This window comes from Echinops telfairi, unplaced genomic scaffold (assembly GCF_000313985.2).
Source record: "Echinops telfairi isolate 266 unplaced genomic scaffold, ASM31398v2 ScPeMD7_31;HRSCAF=116, whole genome shotgun sequence".
NCBI lineage: Eukaryota > Metazoa > Chordata > Mammalia > Afrosoricida > Tenrecidae > Echinops > Echinops telfairi.
In genome coordinates, this window is record NW_022103928.1 from 41,628,120 (window position 1) to 41,643,489 (window position 15,370).

A 15,370-nucleotide genomic window follows, 5' to 3' on the forward strand; every position below is an offset into this window, starting at 1 on the left:
ACAATTGATGTGTGTATGGATTGCGATAACAGTTGTATGAGCCCCTAATAAAATGTTTAAAAAATATATATACAAAAAATATCTCAGTATGAAGCAGCAAATTCTGGTCCTATTGTTTTTTGGTGGAGTTGAGATGTTACTTAGAAACAGGATTGCTTGAGCCCATTTGATAAATTTGAAAGCTAATGAATCATGAATAGGTTCTTATGATGTCATTTGAAGAGAAAAATCCAATGTTCTAAACAGAATCTACGATTGTGAACTTTCAGGTATGTAAAGTAGACACTAGGCTCAGTGATTTTCAGGGTGAAATTTACTTTGAGAGCAGAAAATCACGCTCAGCTCTTCATAGCTTCAGCATCATTGAATTTGAGTATTAATTTTGCTTTAGGGCATGGAAAGAGGGTTTCTAGAGGAAATCCATTCTAAAGCTGCTTTTCTTCCTCTAAAATCCATAGTGATCTTTCAAAAATATGGTTTCAGCATGTCGCCTTGTTTCTCCCCCACCCCACCCCCACCCCCACCCTGCTCAGGGCCTTTTCTGTGGTCTACCCTTGAGTCTGTGTTCCTTAAAAAGCAACAGGCGGAGCCTGTCTATTGCTTTCCCTATCACATAACACACAAGCCCCCATCGTTCAACTAACTGACTGGCGGCAGAGGTAACGATGAGGTATTTCTAATATTATTCCCCCACTCATCTGTTAATTTGTTGTCGTGTGGCAACTTGCATGTTTCCGTGCCTCTGGAAGCTATGCCACTGGAATTTCAAATGCCAGCAAGGTCACCCATAGTGAACAGGTTTGAGTGGAGCGTCTAAATTAAGACGAGTGGGAAGACGGAAGATGTACTCCATGTCTGAAACATTGTTGTTGTTGTTTGTGAGATGTCGTCAAGTCAGCTCCAACCCATAACGACTCCATGCACAACAAAGCAAACACTGCCTGGTCCTGCACCATCCTCACAATTGTTCCTATGCTGCCACCCGCTGCTGCAGCCACTGTGCCAATCCTTCTCATCGAGGGCCTTCTTCTTGTTCGATGCCGCTCTACTTTACTAAACATGATGCCCTTCTCTAGGGACTGGCCTCTCCTGACAATGTGTTCATAGCATGTAAGATGAAGTCTTGCTATCCTTGCCTCTAAAGAGCACAATGGTTCTACTTCTTCCAGTACAGATTGGTTTGTCCTTTTATCAGTCCATGGGACCTTCAAAAATCTTCTCCAGCACTGTCATTCAAATGCATCTATTCTTCTTAGCTATTCCTTATTAATAACTGACTTTCACATGCATCTGAGGCAATAGAGAATACTATGGCTTGGGTCAGACCTTAGTCCTCAAAGTAACATTCTTGCTCTTGAACACTCTTAAGATGTCTTGTGCTGCAGATTTACCTAATGCAATAAACCTTTTGATCTCTTGACTTCCATGAGAGCTGATTGTGTATCCAAGCAAGATTAAATCCTTGACAAGTCCAACTTTTCCTCTATTTATATTACATACTGATTCAGTTGGGAGGATTTGGGAGGATTCTTTACATTGAGTTGTAATCCATATGGATGGCCACAATCTTTGATCTTCATCAGCAAATGCCTCAAGTCCGTCTCACTTTCAGCAAGCAAGGTGTGTCATCTGCATACAGCAGGTTGTTAGTAAGCCTTCCTCCAATCCCGATGCCACGGTCTTTGTCAGGTAATGCATGAAAAATTAGCCACTGAAACATTTATGAATAGTGACAGAACATTGCCTGATGTGGTGATGGCAGATGATCCCTTTAGGTCGGAAAGTACTCAAAATACAATCGGAGAAGGGATGCCACCTCAAAGTAGAGTCAAATTGAATGGTGTGATTGGAGCAAATCTATTGGGACATTCATTTGCTGATGAAGCATGACTCACAATGAGAAGAGCGAGCTGCAAACATCCACTAATAATCGGAACATGGCATATACAAAAAACGAATGTAGGAAATTGGAGGAAGTGCAGACAGAATGCTCTTTAGAAGTAAGGGTGGTAAGACTTTGACCTAGTTTGGACATGTTAGAAGGATGGAACGTTGGAAAAGAACATCATGCTTGGTAAAGGAGGGTAAGTGATAAAGAAGAAGACCTTTGATGTGATAGATTGATGCAGAGGGTGAACCACAGGCTCAGGCATAGGGATGATTTTGAGGGTGGTGCAGGGCCAGGCAGTCTTTCCCTCTGTTGGCTCTGTGAGTCAAAGCTGACTCGATGGGACCTACCAACAACAACTAGGATTCTTCTTCTTCCCTAGAGGGTCACGAAGAAGACCAACTAACCATGCAAATAGAACGTTCTCTGTGTATCTTGGAATCATTATAAAATGAGAGCAAAATGTCCTAGATGCAGCTGCTGTCATTGCAATACCATGGAGAGCGAGAGGAGACCTAAATGCTCTGTGTTAAGGGTGTAGATGCCTTTGTACAAGGTCCTGCAGATTCTGGGATAGGATATCCCTTCTGCTAGTATCCAGTGAACACTTGAAACCTATGTCTTACGAGATCGACACATTGATCCTGGAAGGTGGAAGGTAGTGAGTGAGATAACGAATATATATAGGAATTAAGAGCAATTCTGTCTTTATTTGTTCAGTCTATTTTTAACATAATAATGTGCAAAAAGTGTGTAAAATAATTTATCTATTTCAAGTTTTACTCACTTAACCAACAACTTAAAAAAAACCCAAAGAAATATAAACATACTTCACCCCAAGACACCATAGAGTAAATGAAACATTATAGGAGAAAGTATGTGAATGCTAAGATGAAAGGAAACTTTCTAATGAGCAATATGAATAAAACTACAGGGGTAAAGTAACTGGAAATTAGAAGAATGCTATGTCAAAGATTAACCAGTTGGAGCTACTGATGGCAAAGAACTGACCGTCTGCTACAACGAAGTAAAAGCCCGAGCATGGCTCTGAGTGAAGGAAGGGAACAGGTCCACTTCCTGAGAACTGTCACCGTGCACGGCTTCTCCACATTCTAAATCCTACCCACCCTGCAAGGTTTAGCTGCAGTGCCACTTCATCTTGGGAGCTCTCGTTGATCCTTCTTCATTAACAAATATCCTCAAGCTCTCCACCTGGCTGTCTACGTTTCTCCTTTGAAACTCTCCAGCTGTCTACCTTCTTTCCTTGTGACTACCATCAAGTCTGTGGTGCAAACTGGGTTCCAGCTCAACTTTCCTTATGACAGGATCATCTCTCCCACCCAAAACCCAATGAACCCAACCCAACCCAACCCACAGGCCTCAGGTAGAATCCCAGGCATAGTGACCTACATACAGATGGTGTCCGAGCCTGTCAATCTTTAAGGGAGCAGGTAGCCTCATCTTTCTCCCAAGGAGCAGCTGGCAGGTTTGAACAGCCAACTCTGTGGGTTGGTAGCCCAATTCCTTTATCCAAATTCTTGAGGACATAAAGAGAAAATCATTTTACCCTAAGAATGAAATGCTAGCCGGCAGACTGATCTCCAAACACTTAATCCAAATAGTTCCCCAACATGAGTATGATTTTTATGTTCACCATAGAGAAACGAAACTTCCTGGACAGAATTCAGAGGCAGGGATCATCTGAAAGACGTGTAGATTGTAACCTACAACCGCTGCTCTGTAGGAATTAAATAACACAAGACTGCCAGTTCTTAGAATGAGGTCACCCAAACTAAACTTTGGTTTGAGAAGACTCTGTACAACTGGGCAAGGAGCTTCTGACATCCAAAGGGAAACAGCGAAAGGATTTGTTAACAAAATGAGATACTGGATTCTGTGAAAGGTCAGCATATGAAGAAAGTATTAGTAAGCATTACTAAGAGTCCAAGAAATCCAAATCTAAATTGTTCCAGTTAAAATAATGGGTCTTAAAGGTCTTCCAGTTAATTCTCTGCCTTCTGATGAGCCCACATTTTTCTCGGGGGAAGAAGAGGAGGCTTTTTACTTCTGTGAAGAGTTAGTGTCTTGGAGACTCGCAGGGCCGGCTTGGCCTGGTCTTACGGAGTCATTATGAGGGAATGAGTTTGGTTTTGAGGTTTTTTGATTCCCAGCAAATGAGAGTCTACCTCCTTTAAAAAATATATTTTTATTAATTAAAAATAATTTTATTGTTAGGTGGTGGTGGTGGAGGGGTTACATTTCCGATGACCACTTCTGCATTACACCGTTCCAACCACTCACTCACCCCTGGCCCTCGGGAGTTAAGGATCCTCTGAGACAGAGGTGTATTCCCTTTCTTCTTCAACGATCCCTCTTTGGAATTTCTTCCTAATAACACCTTTATTTATTGTCTTTCAAAGTCATTTTCTATAAAATAAGATCTGTCATTTCTAATTATGAGGCTTTATGTCAGACTAAGGAGGCTCTTAGTGAGATTTTTTCCCCCCTAGTTGCTATATAGAACCCTGGTGGCACAGTCGGTTAAGTGGTGTGTTGTTAACAAAAAAGGCAGTAGTTCAAATACACCAGCTTCTTGTGAGAAAGACAAGGCAGTCTGCTACTAAACAGATTTCTGGTCTCAGAAACCCTTTGGAGAGGCTCTACTCTGTTCTAGCAGGTTCTGTTAGTTGGAATTGACCCCACAGGAGTGGGTTTATTTATGGGGGTTTTATATTCTATATATTTCTACATCTTTTGAAGATCCTACCGTGAAAAATACCACCGGCCTTGGAATCATAATATCCCAATGTTGGTCTTCTCTGCACTACCAGGCCACTGTGTGTCAGGGGAAAATCACTTTATCTCTAACTTCAGGATTATTAGTACAAGATCTTGAGATCTTTCCTCTCGTAGAATGCTACTGTATCTGAGTCTTGGAATCTGCTTCTTGGGAGGTGCAGGAAAGAGGGCATAGCACTTGAGTACAGTACATGTTGAAAGGCCTGAGGGCCCGATGATGTAGCATTTCAGAACTTTCGCCCGCTTATGGAGTCTCCTTATTATCTTGTGAGACTCCTAGGGCTGAACTTGTAGTGATCATGATGCTGAGTCTTCCTGTTTTGTGGTTTTTCAAGATTTTAGACAGCAGTGATATAAAGATGACCAAGTCATGAGCTATTCACTTGCTTGAAAAGCTTAGCAAAGATGTTATAAGTACAATCACGTCTCCATCTCTGAAATGTAGATGAAGCTATAGCTGAGAAGGTTCAGATTGTACCTAATCCAAGCTAGTCTTCACCTCTAACGTGCTTATTTGAGATGAATTCAATAAATTAAGTTCTTTGAGTCATATTTTATTATGACTATGTTTTATTACTTACTGTTTCATGGGTTTAGGTCTTCTAAGATTTGACGACAAAGTACCATGATATTTCTTCCTATCCATAATAGGGCATGACTGATTGTTTTATCTATGCTGGTTAGTGTGATCAAGAGCTTGCGAAAGGGTGGGGTAAATCTTCAATGGATTGTGTCAGAAATATTTCTTCCTACTTGAGGCTCTTTTATCTTGCCTTAATCCTTAAATATGTCAAAACATCGTATTTGGAAATTGTTTATTTATCACCACTTTATGATGAGTTAGCCCATAGATGGCCAAACTTATTTGGCTTACAGCCCACTTTTCAGGGGAAAAAAGAGAAAGAAAAGATTACTCACCACCTCCCCTGATACCAGCAGTTAAATTGTGAACTACTGTCCATACCTAAGATCTAGTGTAGGTATCTGCGCTTGCAGCCCCCCTGGCTTGTTGCCGAACCCACCCCCAGGAGGGGTGGGGTGGGGCACAATATTGCCCCCTTTGTGAAATACCAACCTACTCCATCAGAGAATAAAACACCCCAACTAAAACACTTACCCCAACTAGTTCACAGGACTATTGTACTTTTATTAGAAATGATAGAAAAAGCATTGGATTAACTGGAATAGCATGTTTAACAACATTGATAAATTATAACCTTTAATAAAATGTAAACAATCATTACTGCACGAAACCGAGAAATGACCTAGCAGCCCTGATCCAACAAACCACAGTCCCAATTAGACATGAATCGTTACCTGCCCTGGGACCAGCTGTGCTCTTGGCGTAGCTTCCTCATTCCAGGCCCCATTGTCCTGCACATGCGGCCAAGACGTTCACCACTGACTCGAAAACAGGTCGGAAATGATGATGAACACTTACCTTCACACTTGAGCAGGAAGAAATCCATGTTGTGGCTGAAGGAGGCACTGAAGTAGGTGCAGTTCTCAATCAGGTCACAGGAGAGGCATTGCCTGTTGAAGCCTTCCACGGTGCTGGCACTGGGGGAGCACAGAGATGGGGGAGCGGACTGAGACAGGGTTCTTAGACTGAAACACCCACGAGGGTCAAGGTTCAAATAGCTTTGCCCGGCATTTCAACTTGAGTGTTTTCCTGCAAAATGTGTTCTGGGAATCTTTTACCTCTCCTCGGTGGGGGCACCCTTGGTGGATGCCTTCCTCCTCCATCAGTCTTGTCTCCTGGAGACTGTGAATCTCTATGGGCCAGACAGTCTCATCTTTCTCTCGCGAAGGATTTGAACTGCTATTTTTGTGGTTCACAGGCTAATACTTGAAGCCTTTCCATTGAAGCCTTCCCTAGCCAGTGGATCTCTCCCATGCTGGGCTGATAACCACCAGGTCAGTATTTGAAACCACTAGCTGCTCTGTGAGAGAAAGATGAAGCTTTCTGCTCCTATAAAGCTTAATAGTCATGGAACCTCCAGGGGCAGTTCTACTCTATCCTATAGGGTTGCTTTGAGTTGCAATCAACTCAACGGCAGTGACTTTTGAGTCTGTGCCTTAGAGACACTGTGTTTTGGATGAGAGACTCACACCAAGCCCTGGGCCAGGCAGCCGGGATAAGCAAATGCTCATGATGGTCAAGATCAATTTGGTTTGACTGGCGTGTCAAGTTCATTGATTCTTTGTGAATCCTGACAAGGCCAAAGCCATGGTCTTGACTTGAGGCGAGGTGAGTTCTTTAGTAAAGTAAGCTGGTATGTTTTATTTATGTATCTCATCTCTCTGGATTACGCATCGTTGTATTCCTCTAGAATGCATAACACTGGCACACGATAAGGGGGTACCTCCGTAATCACCAGCTGAATTAAAACTTGGCTGCTCCCCAAAGTCACTTTTTCTGGCAGAGAGAACTGGCTCTGTCCTTGCTTCTTGAAGAGTCAGGACAGATATGGGGATGCCACCCTGGGATCCTGGTGATCAAATATACCAAACCAAAACCCACACTCACTGTCATTGAGTCAATTCTGACTCATGGCAACCATGTAGGGCAGGGTAGAACTGCCCCTGTGCGTTTCTGAGATTGTGACTCTTTACAGGGCTAGAAAGTGTGTTCTTTCTCCTGAAGAGCGGCTGCTGGTTTCAAACTGCTGACCTTGTTGTCAGCTGCTCAGTGCACTCTGTCACTATGTCTCCAGGGCTTCTGTGATCAAATATCGACACAATGATTCCAACATTAAAAGCTATTGAGGTACCTGATATACCTGGAAAAAGATCTGTATATTTAGTACAGGAGGAGTCAACTATAACCACAGGTTTTAAAATCTATCTTTTAAAGACGGAAAATATACCTTAGGAGAGACATGTGTAACTTTTAATAGTAGAAATTTTAAAAGGATAAGCATATGACTTTTATAATTTTTCCCAACTGATTTTTTAAAATTATACTTAATAAATAGGGAGTAAAATCATTTCAACTTTCGTGACATGGGCAGTGCAGTGACATTAACTGACTTGCACGTTATGAATAATTTGGTGACATGACTGATTTAAATTACCCTGTTAGAGCTGTGTTAACGACAAGTCTATAGAGAGAAGCAAGTCTGCGGTTAGAGCCTTTGCTAAGGAGTTTTTCGTTTTCTCCAAACCTTCGTGTGCGTGGCTCCTGCACCCAGCTGTGAACTGAAAGGTGGACGCAAGCTCTGAGGATGACGCTAAGGGATGCCCTCACAAATGTCTTCTAGATCATTTAGGCAGAAACCAGCGGCAAAAACATAAAGGAGGCAGATGATTACCCCGCCTCGAGCCTCTGTTATCCCGAGAAAAGGTGGTGTGTTGGGCTGGGATGAGGAGTTCTAGTCCCATCATCTCTGAAGGAGTTAGAGTCCTGGAAATGCAAATGGGTAATTCTACTTGGTCTTACACAGTTATGACGAATGAGTTGGAATTGACTTGATGGCAATGAGCTTTTGGTACACTGAGGAAAAGAAGCCCCGGCGGCACTGTAGGATAAACAGGGGCTGGGAATTACAAAGTAGTGGTTCAAACCTACCAGCGGCTCCTTGGAAAAAAGACGAGGCTGCCTGCTCCCTGTCAGACACCTTAATAGGGTCCCTATGAGTTGCAACTGACTCAAAGGCAGAGTACGGAGTTTGTGTTTTTTCTTGAATACTCAGGGAAAGTTCCCAGGGCTAAGGCTACTACACCATCAAAAACTTTCTCAATTGATAACAGTAACTCAGGTAGGGCTCTAAGTTAAAAGCTGGACAGCAAGCAATGTATGTGACTAAGATCACCCATTCAAAGTCCCACAGAGAATAAGCAGGGATGGTACATCAGGTACTGTCCCACCACTCGTCGCGGTCAAGTTGATTTCTCCTTCGGAGACTCCGTGTGTGTCTGAGTACTCCATGGGGTTTTCAATGGCTGTGATCCTGCAGCACAGGTCACGAGGTCTTTCTCCCAAGGAGCCTCTGGGTGGATTCGAACCCCCAAACTTTCAGTGAGTAGTTGATGCACAGCCATTTGTGCCATCCCCGACCCCACATCCACTGACTTTGAGACAATCGTGACTCAAAGCAACCCTGTAAGACAGAACAGAACTGCCCCATAGAGTTTTCCAGGACGTCAATCTTTAGGGATGCTGCTACATCTTTCTCCTGCAGAGTGGCCGGTGGATTAGAACCACTGGCCTTTCGGCCAACTTTAACCACGGTGCCACTGGTACTGCATTTTGTATCACGCGGGCATTCCTAACTTGAACGTTAGGATCTAGACTTCCTCGCCTAAAGACTCACTGGAAGCTAATTCCTCTAATTCTTTCCATAGTTTACTCAAGGTGAAATGACTTCTGTTAGACATCTGTCATTCCCAAGAGAGAGAACTGAACAGAGGTAGAAAAATCAGAAAGATACAAGAAACTTTCAAAGCTGGTAGCCTCTGCATTTTCATGAATGACCCTAGCCTTTAGAGCTACTCCTCTGTGGTGGATATTTTTCTTCACCACCTCCCCTAACGTGGTGCAGAAAAGGTGTCATGTGCCAAGACACTGATGGCCTTAATGTGTGTGAAGAAGGAGGGACACGAGTACCTGTAAAGTTGTCTTCGTCTTGGCAGGTCCTCCGTGCTGAGGAAGTAACTGCAGAGATCATCAAGGGACACGGTAGTTAGTTTTGCTGAAGACAACATTTGTCTTTTCCAATGTCACCTTCTACCTTGCTAGATCTTAGGGACTTTCACCATGGAATGGGCTGATGTGAACAATTTCTTTCATTCCAGTCTGCTACACATGTGGGCAGAGTAGAGAGCAGCCAGGCACCAAGGGACACGGCAAGGGCAGACCTTTGGCTGTCAGAAAGTCTCCCTTGCATTGTAAAAACCTTCAACTTAGAGCCACTGTTGGGGGTGGGGGCTTGTTCTGGGGGGATAGTGGTGATCTGGATTTTGATTGGGACATGTCTTTATAAGATTAGTAACCTTCTGGAGGACAAGGAATATTTCGTGCAAATCTGGACATAAACTCTGGCTCCATCATAAACAAGCAGGGACTGATTTCCATTTACTATTCTGAGCTCTCAGATCAGTAGGTGGCCTGGAGAGCACGGAGGCCAAGGCCATAGGACCTGGACTATACAGTCCGAGTGAAATCCCACCTGCACTTCTCACCTGCCGCACAACCTGAAGTCAGTTACTGAGCTTCCTTTAGTTTCTATTTATTTGTCTTCCAGAGGGGGCACATTATAAACCCACCTCCTAAAGCTCTTGCATTAAAAGTGTTAACATGCATAAAGCACTTAACTTTTGTGCCTGAAGTTGTAAATACTCAGTATTGGCAATAGTTAAAGAGTCCCAACAATGTGGATATTAATGCCACATTTCACCTCACCGATCTGGTTCATCATTCAAATCTAAAGCTTTGAAAGCTGATCTTTAGGCAGGAATTCCATTGAGACAGGATTCCGTGACTTATTTTCCTACAGCACCAGGAAGCTGGTGAAGTTGTCATAAGAGGAAGGGTGAGATAATTCAAGACATGGTGAGTCTGGTTTAATGAAAAATACTGGATGTGGCCTAGTTTGCCAGGAAGATGGGAACTGCTGCCCTGCTCTTGGCTGCCCTGCAATGAAATGCCCCCCCACCCTTACTTACATCTTACTCTGCTTCTCGTCGTAGGCCAGAATCTTAGTCACATCCCAGTCCCCAGAGGTGATTGACTGAATATTGTCATTGCTGCTGTTGGGCTGTAACACACACAGACCAGGCAATCAGGCACATTGTCATCCACAATGACACACACTGGACCAGATAGCTTGATTCTTAATTCTTGGGTCATTTTCAGTCACAAGGAGAGGAGAGACAGCTATTCTCTCAGTGGGTAAGGCCATTCTGTCTCCCTCTCTGCCAGTTTCTTTCCCTAGAAGTCAAATGGAAATCCAGTTTCTACCAGGGAATCTTTCTCGTTCAAGCCCCACACCCACCTCCTGTGTCCTTGCATCTCAGCAAAAGGAAACTCTGTTTTCCTTCTTCTTTGCTACTGATCCAATGCACCTGGGTTTCCAGGTACATTGAAGCATCATAATAGAAGATGCTGTTTTGTTCCTAAATCAGTCTAAGTGGTGGAGTCATGACGACAGGGAGGTGCGGGAGGGAAGAACAAGAGGCGCGTGGGGAAGTTGGTGAAATATGAGAGAATCATCTTGCCTCAAACCCCCTTATCAACCAGGATGATTGAGACCCTATGATTGAGTGTTTGTTTCTCACAGAGGTGAGTAGTACATTATCGCCCTCCTACAGAGCAGAAGGAGGGAGGCGAGACGATCTCGATGGGAAGTGTGTTGAAGCTGGACTTGAAATAAGATGCGGGGTGACAGGGTGCAGAGTCACAGGCCAGCTCTTTTGGACACAGGTGCCGATGGGAGTAGGGGGAGCTTATCCCAGTTAAATAGAGAAGGGCCCACACGAGCACTCTGCAGAGGTGGAAGTCCCTGGAGGAGAGAGTCCCTGGAGCCAGGTGCCTGCTGGGTTCCTCTGGGCAGTGGAGCCCAAGCAGACTCCAGGGCAAAGGAGCCTGTGCAGAAGCATGGGACAGGGCTCCTTAAGGATGGGGGTGGGGGGTTGTTTCTGCTGGAATGCTTTGAACTCACAATAGGCTACCCAGCAGATGCTGGTAACTTCGATGGATTTAGAGACTGGAAGATAATTGAAATATGTAAAATGTCTTGATTCCTCTGGATCATAGTGAAAAAAACAATAACAACCCAGGAATTGGAGGAGGTTGAGTGAAGAGAGGAGGGCATTGGGATAAAGGCGGGCAGCCAGTTTACAGGCATTCTCTGCCTGTCTTGCAGGCACCTACTGAAGTGGTTTTAAGACACAGACACCAGATTCCCGTTCTCGCTGCCTTGAGCCCTGATCTCAGGAGTCACGGTGGTGACTTTTGAAATGCCTTTTGGGCCACTGAATTATTAGCAGGATTCCACTTTGTAGCCACAGAATGTTTTTGTATTAGTTGCCACCCCTCATCCCCAAATGAAACCTTTATTCACCTACCTGGATCTCAAATAACTTTGGACCTCTTCAGAAATCAAGTCCATACACCATGTGAGAGCTTGTCATCTGCGAGCACCTGCAGTCCCCTGTCTTTCCCAAAGGTCTGCCCCCTGGTGGCACCATTGAGGACGTGCAAATGCTCCCTCCTCAGGGACTTCTTTGCAGGGACCCGGCAGGCTCACCAGGGTGTTTATTTTGGAGCTCGAAGTGTGTCTGTATTCATCTCGAAACTGCCTTCCCAAACAACACCCTGCTTATCACCCCCACGTCCCAGGAATTGTGCACTGAGTGACAGCAACAGAGTCATGAAGACTGTGTTTGGCAAAAGCAGACATGAGATGCATTGGTGAGGCTAGACTGGTGAGAGAGCAGCTGAAAGCCAGCCGGCCTATTAAGCGCTCATCCTTCAGGGGTAGGGGTATGAAAAAGAGGCCCCTCCTGCAGATTAAGGAGGAAAGGACAGATGGACACAGGAGTGTCACGCAGATCACTAGCCTTCAGGCTTACACCCAATGGAGAATCCCAGAGCATCCTCTGATAGTGGAGGTGTAACTCGCCTTCTTGGTTGCTAACACAATGGGCAACGTATGTTGGAGACTAGACATTTTACAGAGGAACTTAGCTTCGACTTCACGTGTTCCGAGGGCTCCTTTGGGACCTGTGAGCTCCGTGGTTCATGTCGTGGCCACCTTGGCAATGCAGTTTGGAAACGAGCTTATTTACCTGGGATGAGGACATGGTGATGTGATAGAACTTTCCCCGTCCTCCTTGGGGGATGGCTCGCACAAAGAACAACCTCCGGCTGTCCTTGGAGAAAACGGGCTCTTCATTCTGTACACAAAAGGAACATAGACACTTTGTTTGTTTTGGAAGAGCTTGAATGGGGAGAAAATGTATTTTGAGAGGGCATGAAGGATCCACTTGCTATGACTTTTCTAAGGCAAGATGGCCAGAAGCAGCAGCACCATAGGGGTGGGGCTGGAGGGAGGCCTTTTCTTTGCTCGGTAATCAGTGTCACACTCCAGTTTCCCAAAGAGGAGGGATGTAGGGCATGAACCCGCCATGTCCTAAGCACAGGCAGGCTGAAAGGCATCCCTGGGTTTACAAAGCACAAATACAAAGGATGCAAAGCTCTCTGAGAGAACAGTCCTCTCTGCTACCCACAAACACCGTCGTGTGTGGCCCGGGTATTCGATGTCATAAAGAACCTCACTCAGCATTCATGCATCTGAGTCTCTCTAAACACGAATGCTCTCCTTTCAATCGTTCTTCTGTCCTTTTACAGAATCCAACGCTCCTTGCACTGATAGCCCACCAAGAAGACACACCACAGAAACACACGAGTCAGCCAACCAGCCACAAAGAGATAGGCTATCAGTTTGGGAACGTCAGTGAGCAGAAACAGGATTTCAGGGGCTGACTTTGTGTATTTTAACACTTCTAACTAGAGCCAAACCACCGGTCTCAGGCTGTCACCGTGTGGTGGCCCCTGGGCGACAGGTTTCAGCAGAGCTTCTCGGCTAAAGCAGACTAGGAAGAAAAGTCTGGTGATCTACTTCCACAAATTAGCCAATGAAACTTGTCTCGAGAAAAACCAGATATTAAATGAAAGAGTGCTGACAGATAAGGCTTCTAAGATCTGAAGGCATTCTAAAATCGCAGAAGCCAGAGAACAGATTCTAGGGTACCAACTATTGTGAAGCTGGCCCAGGACCAGGCCGAGTGATGTTCTGGTGTACCTGGGGTTGAGGAAGCCCTGGTGGGGCACTGGTTAGGGTATTCAGCTACTAAGCCCTGGTGGTGTAGTGGTTACACATTGGGCTGCTAACTGCAAGGTCAGTCTTTTGAAACCATTATCTGCTCCTTGGGAGAGAGAGAAACCATTATCTACTCCCCTGGAGAGTTATAGTCTTGGAAACCCTATGGGCAGTTCTACTTGATCCCACAGGATCACTCTGCATAAGAATCTACTCAATGGCAATGAATCTGTTGTTTGTCAAAACAGAGGCCTGAAAGGAGTTCCCTCCTTTTTTCCAGGTCTCCACTGCCTACAGCCCATCGCTCAGCTTCCCGCCAGCCTCTGCTGTTAGTTGTCGCCTTGATGGGTGAAAAGGGAATTTGTTCCACCGCATCGTCTCCAGGGCTCACGTTTGAAAATTGCCATCCATGAACGCCAATTAGTTGCTTGCCATCTACATTTTCTGATTCAAGGAACTCCACGCTAATGTGGGAGAACAAAACGTAAGTAAACCCCCAACAGGCACACCGAGAACTCGTTCCCCCTGCAGCCAGTGAGTGCATGCAAATGTGATATGCCCAAAGCAATCAACTAACATGTGATTACAATGACATTTAATCTTCATGAATATTTGCAATAACATGAAACCTTTCATCTGCAAATATTTAGTCTTCTAGTTAGCCATTAGAGGCATGGTATTTAAAAGCAGCGGGCAATGGAAAGAACAGTTGTAAATTTGGCTTTTCCAATGCACCTTTATTTGCCATCTCTAGGTTAGAGGACTAAAATGGTCCCTCGCTTTTCTGAGGGGAAATGTTTGCACTTTTGGCAGGAAAGATTGAAAAAAAAAAAGAACTTTGTAGCAGTTGGGCTCTAAGCCATCTTGATGGGACAGCCATTGCTCCACAGACACCCCAAGGCGCAGGAGCAAAGGCTCTGGTCCCTGAGGCTCTCAATCTCCTGCTGCTCCTGCTGTCAAGGGAGGAGCTCCATTTAAAGAACTGCAGTGTGAACATCCATGCATTTTTGACTAGGCCACACGGATGTGCATCCTGTGGCAATCTGTCTTTATATTTGGGAGTTGGGGGAGGAGCTTATTTCACTGAGCTGCCAAGAAACGATATGTCTGGCATATAGAGCTTAATTCCTGGTGGATCGGGAACGAATGCATCCGCCAACCCTTGCCATGGTTTGCATGTCCTCATCTTGTCCAAGGTCCCACCTCAAAGTTTGAAATACAAATCCCCCCCCCAAATCCTGGTTCAGAAAGGAAAGAGTCTTACATTGACCCATAGGACAAACTCTTCAACTACAAGGGAGCTTCTGGGGTCCTGCACAAACAGGGAGTGGTCCTGGATGAGAGCCCATGGCTGGTCTCAGATACCAGGCCTTGGCTGTGAAGGAGGATACTTGATTTCTCTCGGATTTCTACAGGAGTGGCCCTTGGCAGGCTTTCCCCGGGGGACACTCTGACACAGTCACAACACAGATGGACTCAGCGGCCATCTCGGTCAGGATCTACTGCTGAGGACTGAGAGGGATGCAGGAAAAAGGGAGGGATGAAAGAAGTCGAGATGGAAGACCGAGAGGGAACCATGGAGCAGCTCTGCCCAAGCTGACCCCACCCCTCTCAATTCCTCCAACAGTGGGCATACAGCCCCTATGAGTTCATTAGCAGTGGGCATCCAGCCCCTCTCAGTTCTTCAGCATTGGGCATAGAGCCCCTTTCAGCTCCTCCAGTGTGGGCATACAGCCACTCTCATTTCCTTAGCAGGGGGCATACAGCCACTCTCTGTTCGGCCGGCAGTGGGCTTATAGCTCCTCTGAGTTCCTCAGAGTGGGCATACAGCCCGTCTCAGTTCCTCAACAGTGGGCAT

General features: G+C 45.2%; 1 protein-coding gene across 1 annotated transcript in view; it reads right to left on the reverse strand.

Annotated features, from left to right (window-relative positions):
• DPP6 (dipeptidyl peptidase like 6) overlaps positions 1 to 15,370 on the reverse strand; it is a 398,654-nt gene that overhangs the window by 102,140 nt on the left and 281,144 nt on the right. The window contains exons 11-14 of the mRNA XM_030885622.2: positions 12,479 to 12,586; positions 10,355 to 10,446; positions 9,297 to 9,344; positions 6,129 to 6,247 (exon numbers count right to left, since the gene is read on the reverse strand). Of these exons, the coding sequence (XP_030741482.1) occupies positions 6,129 to 6,247; positions 9,297 to 9,344; positions 10,355 to 10,446; positions 12,479 to 12,586 (367 nt within the window). The remainder of the gene's footprint in view (positions 1 to 6,128; positions 6,248 to 9,296; positions 9,345 to 10,354; positions 10,447 to 12,478; positions 12,587 to 15,370) is intronic.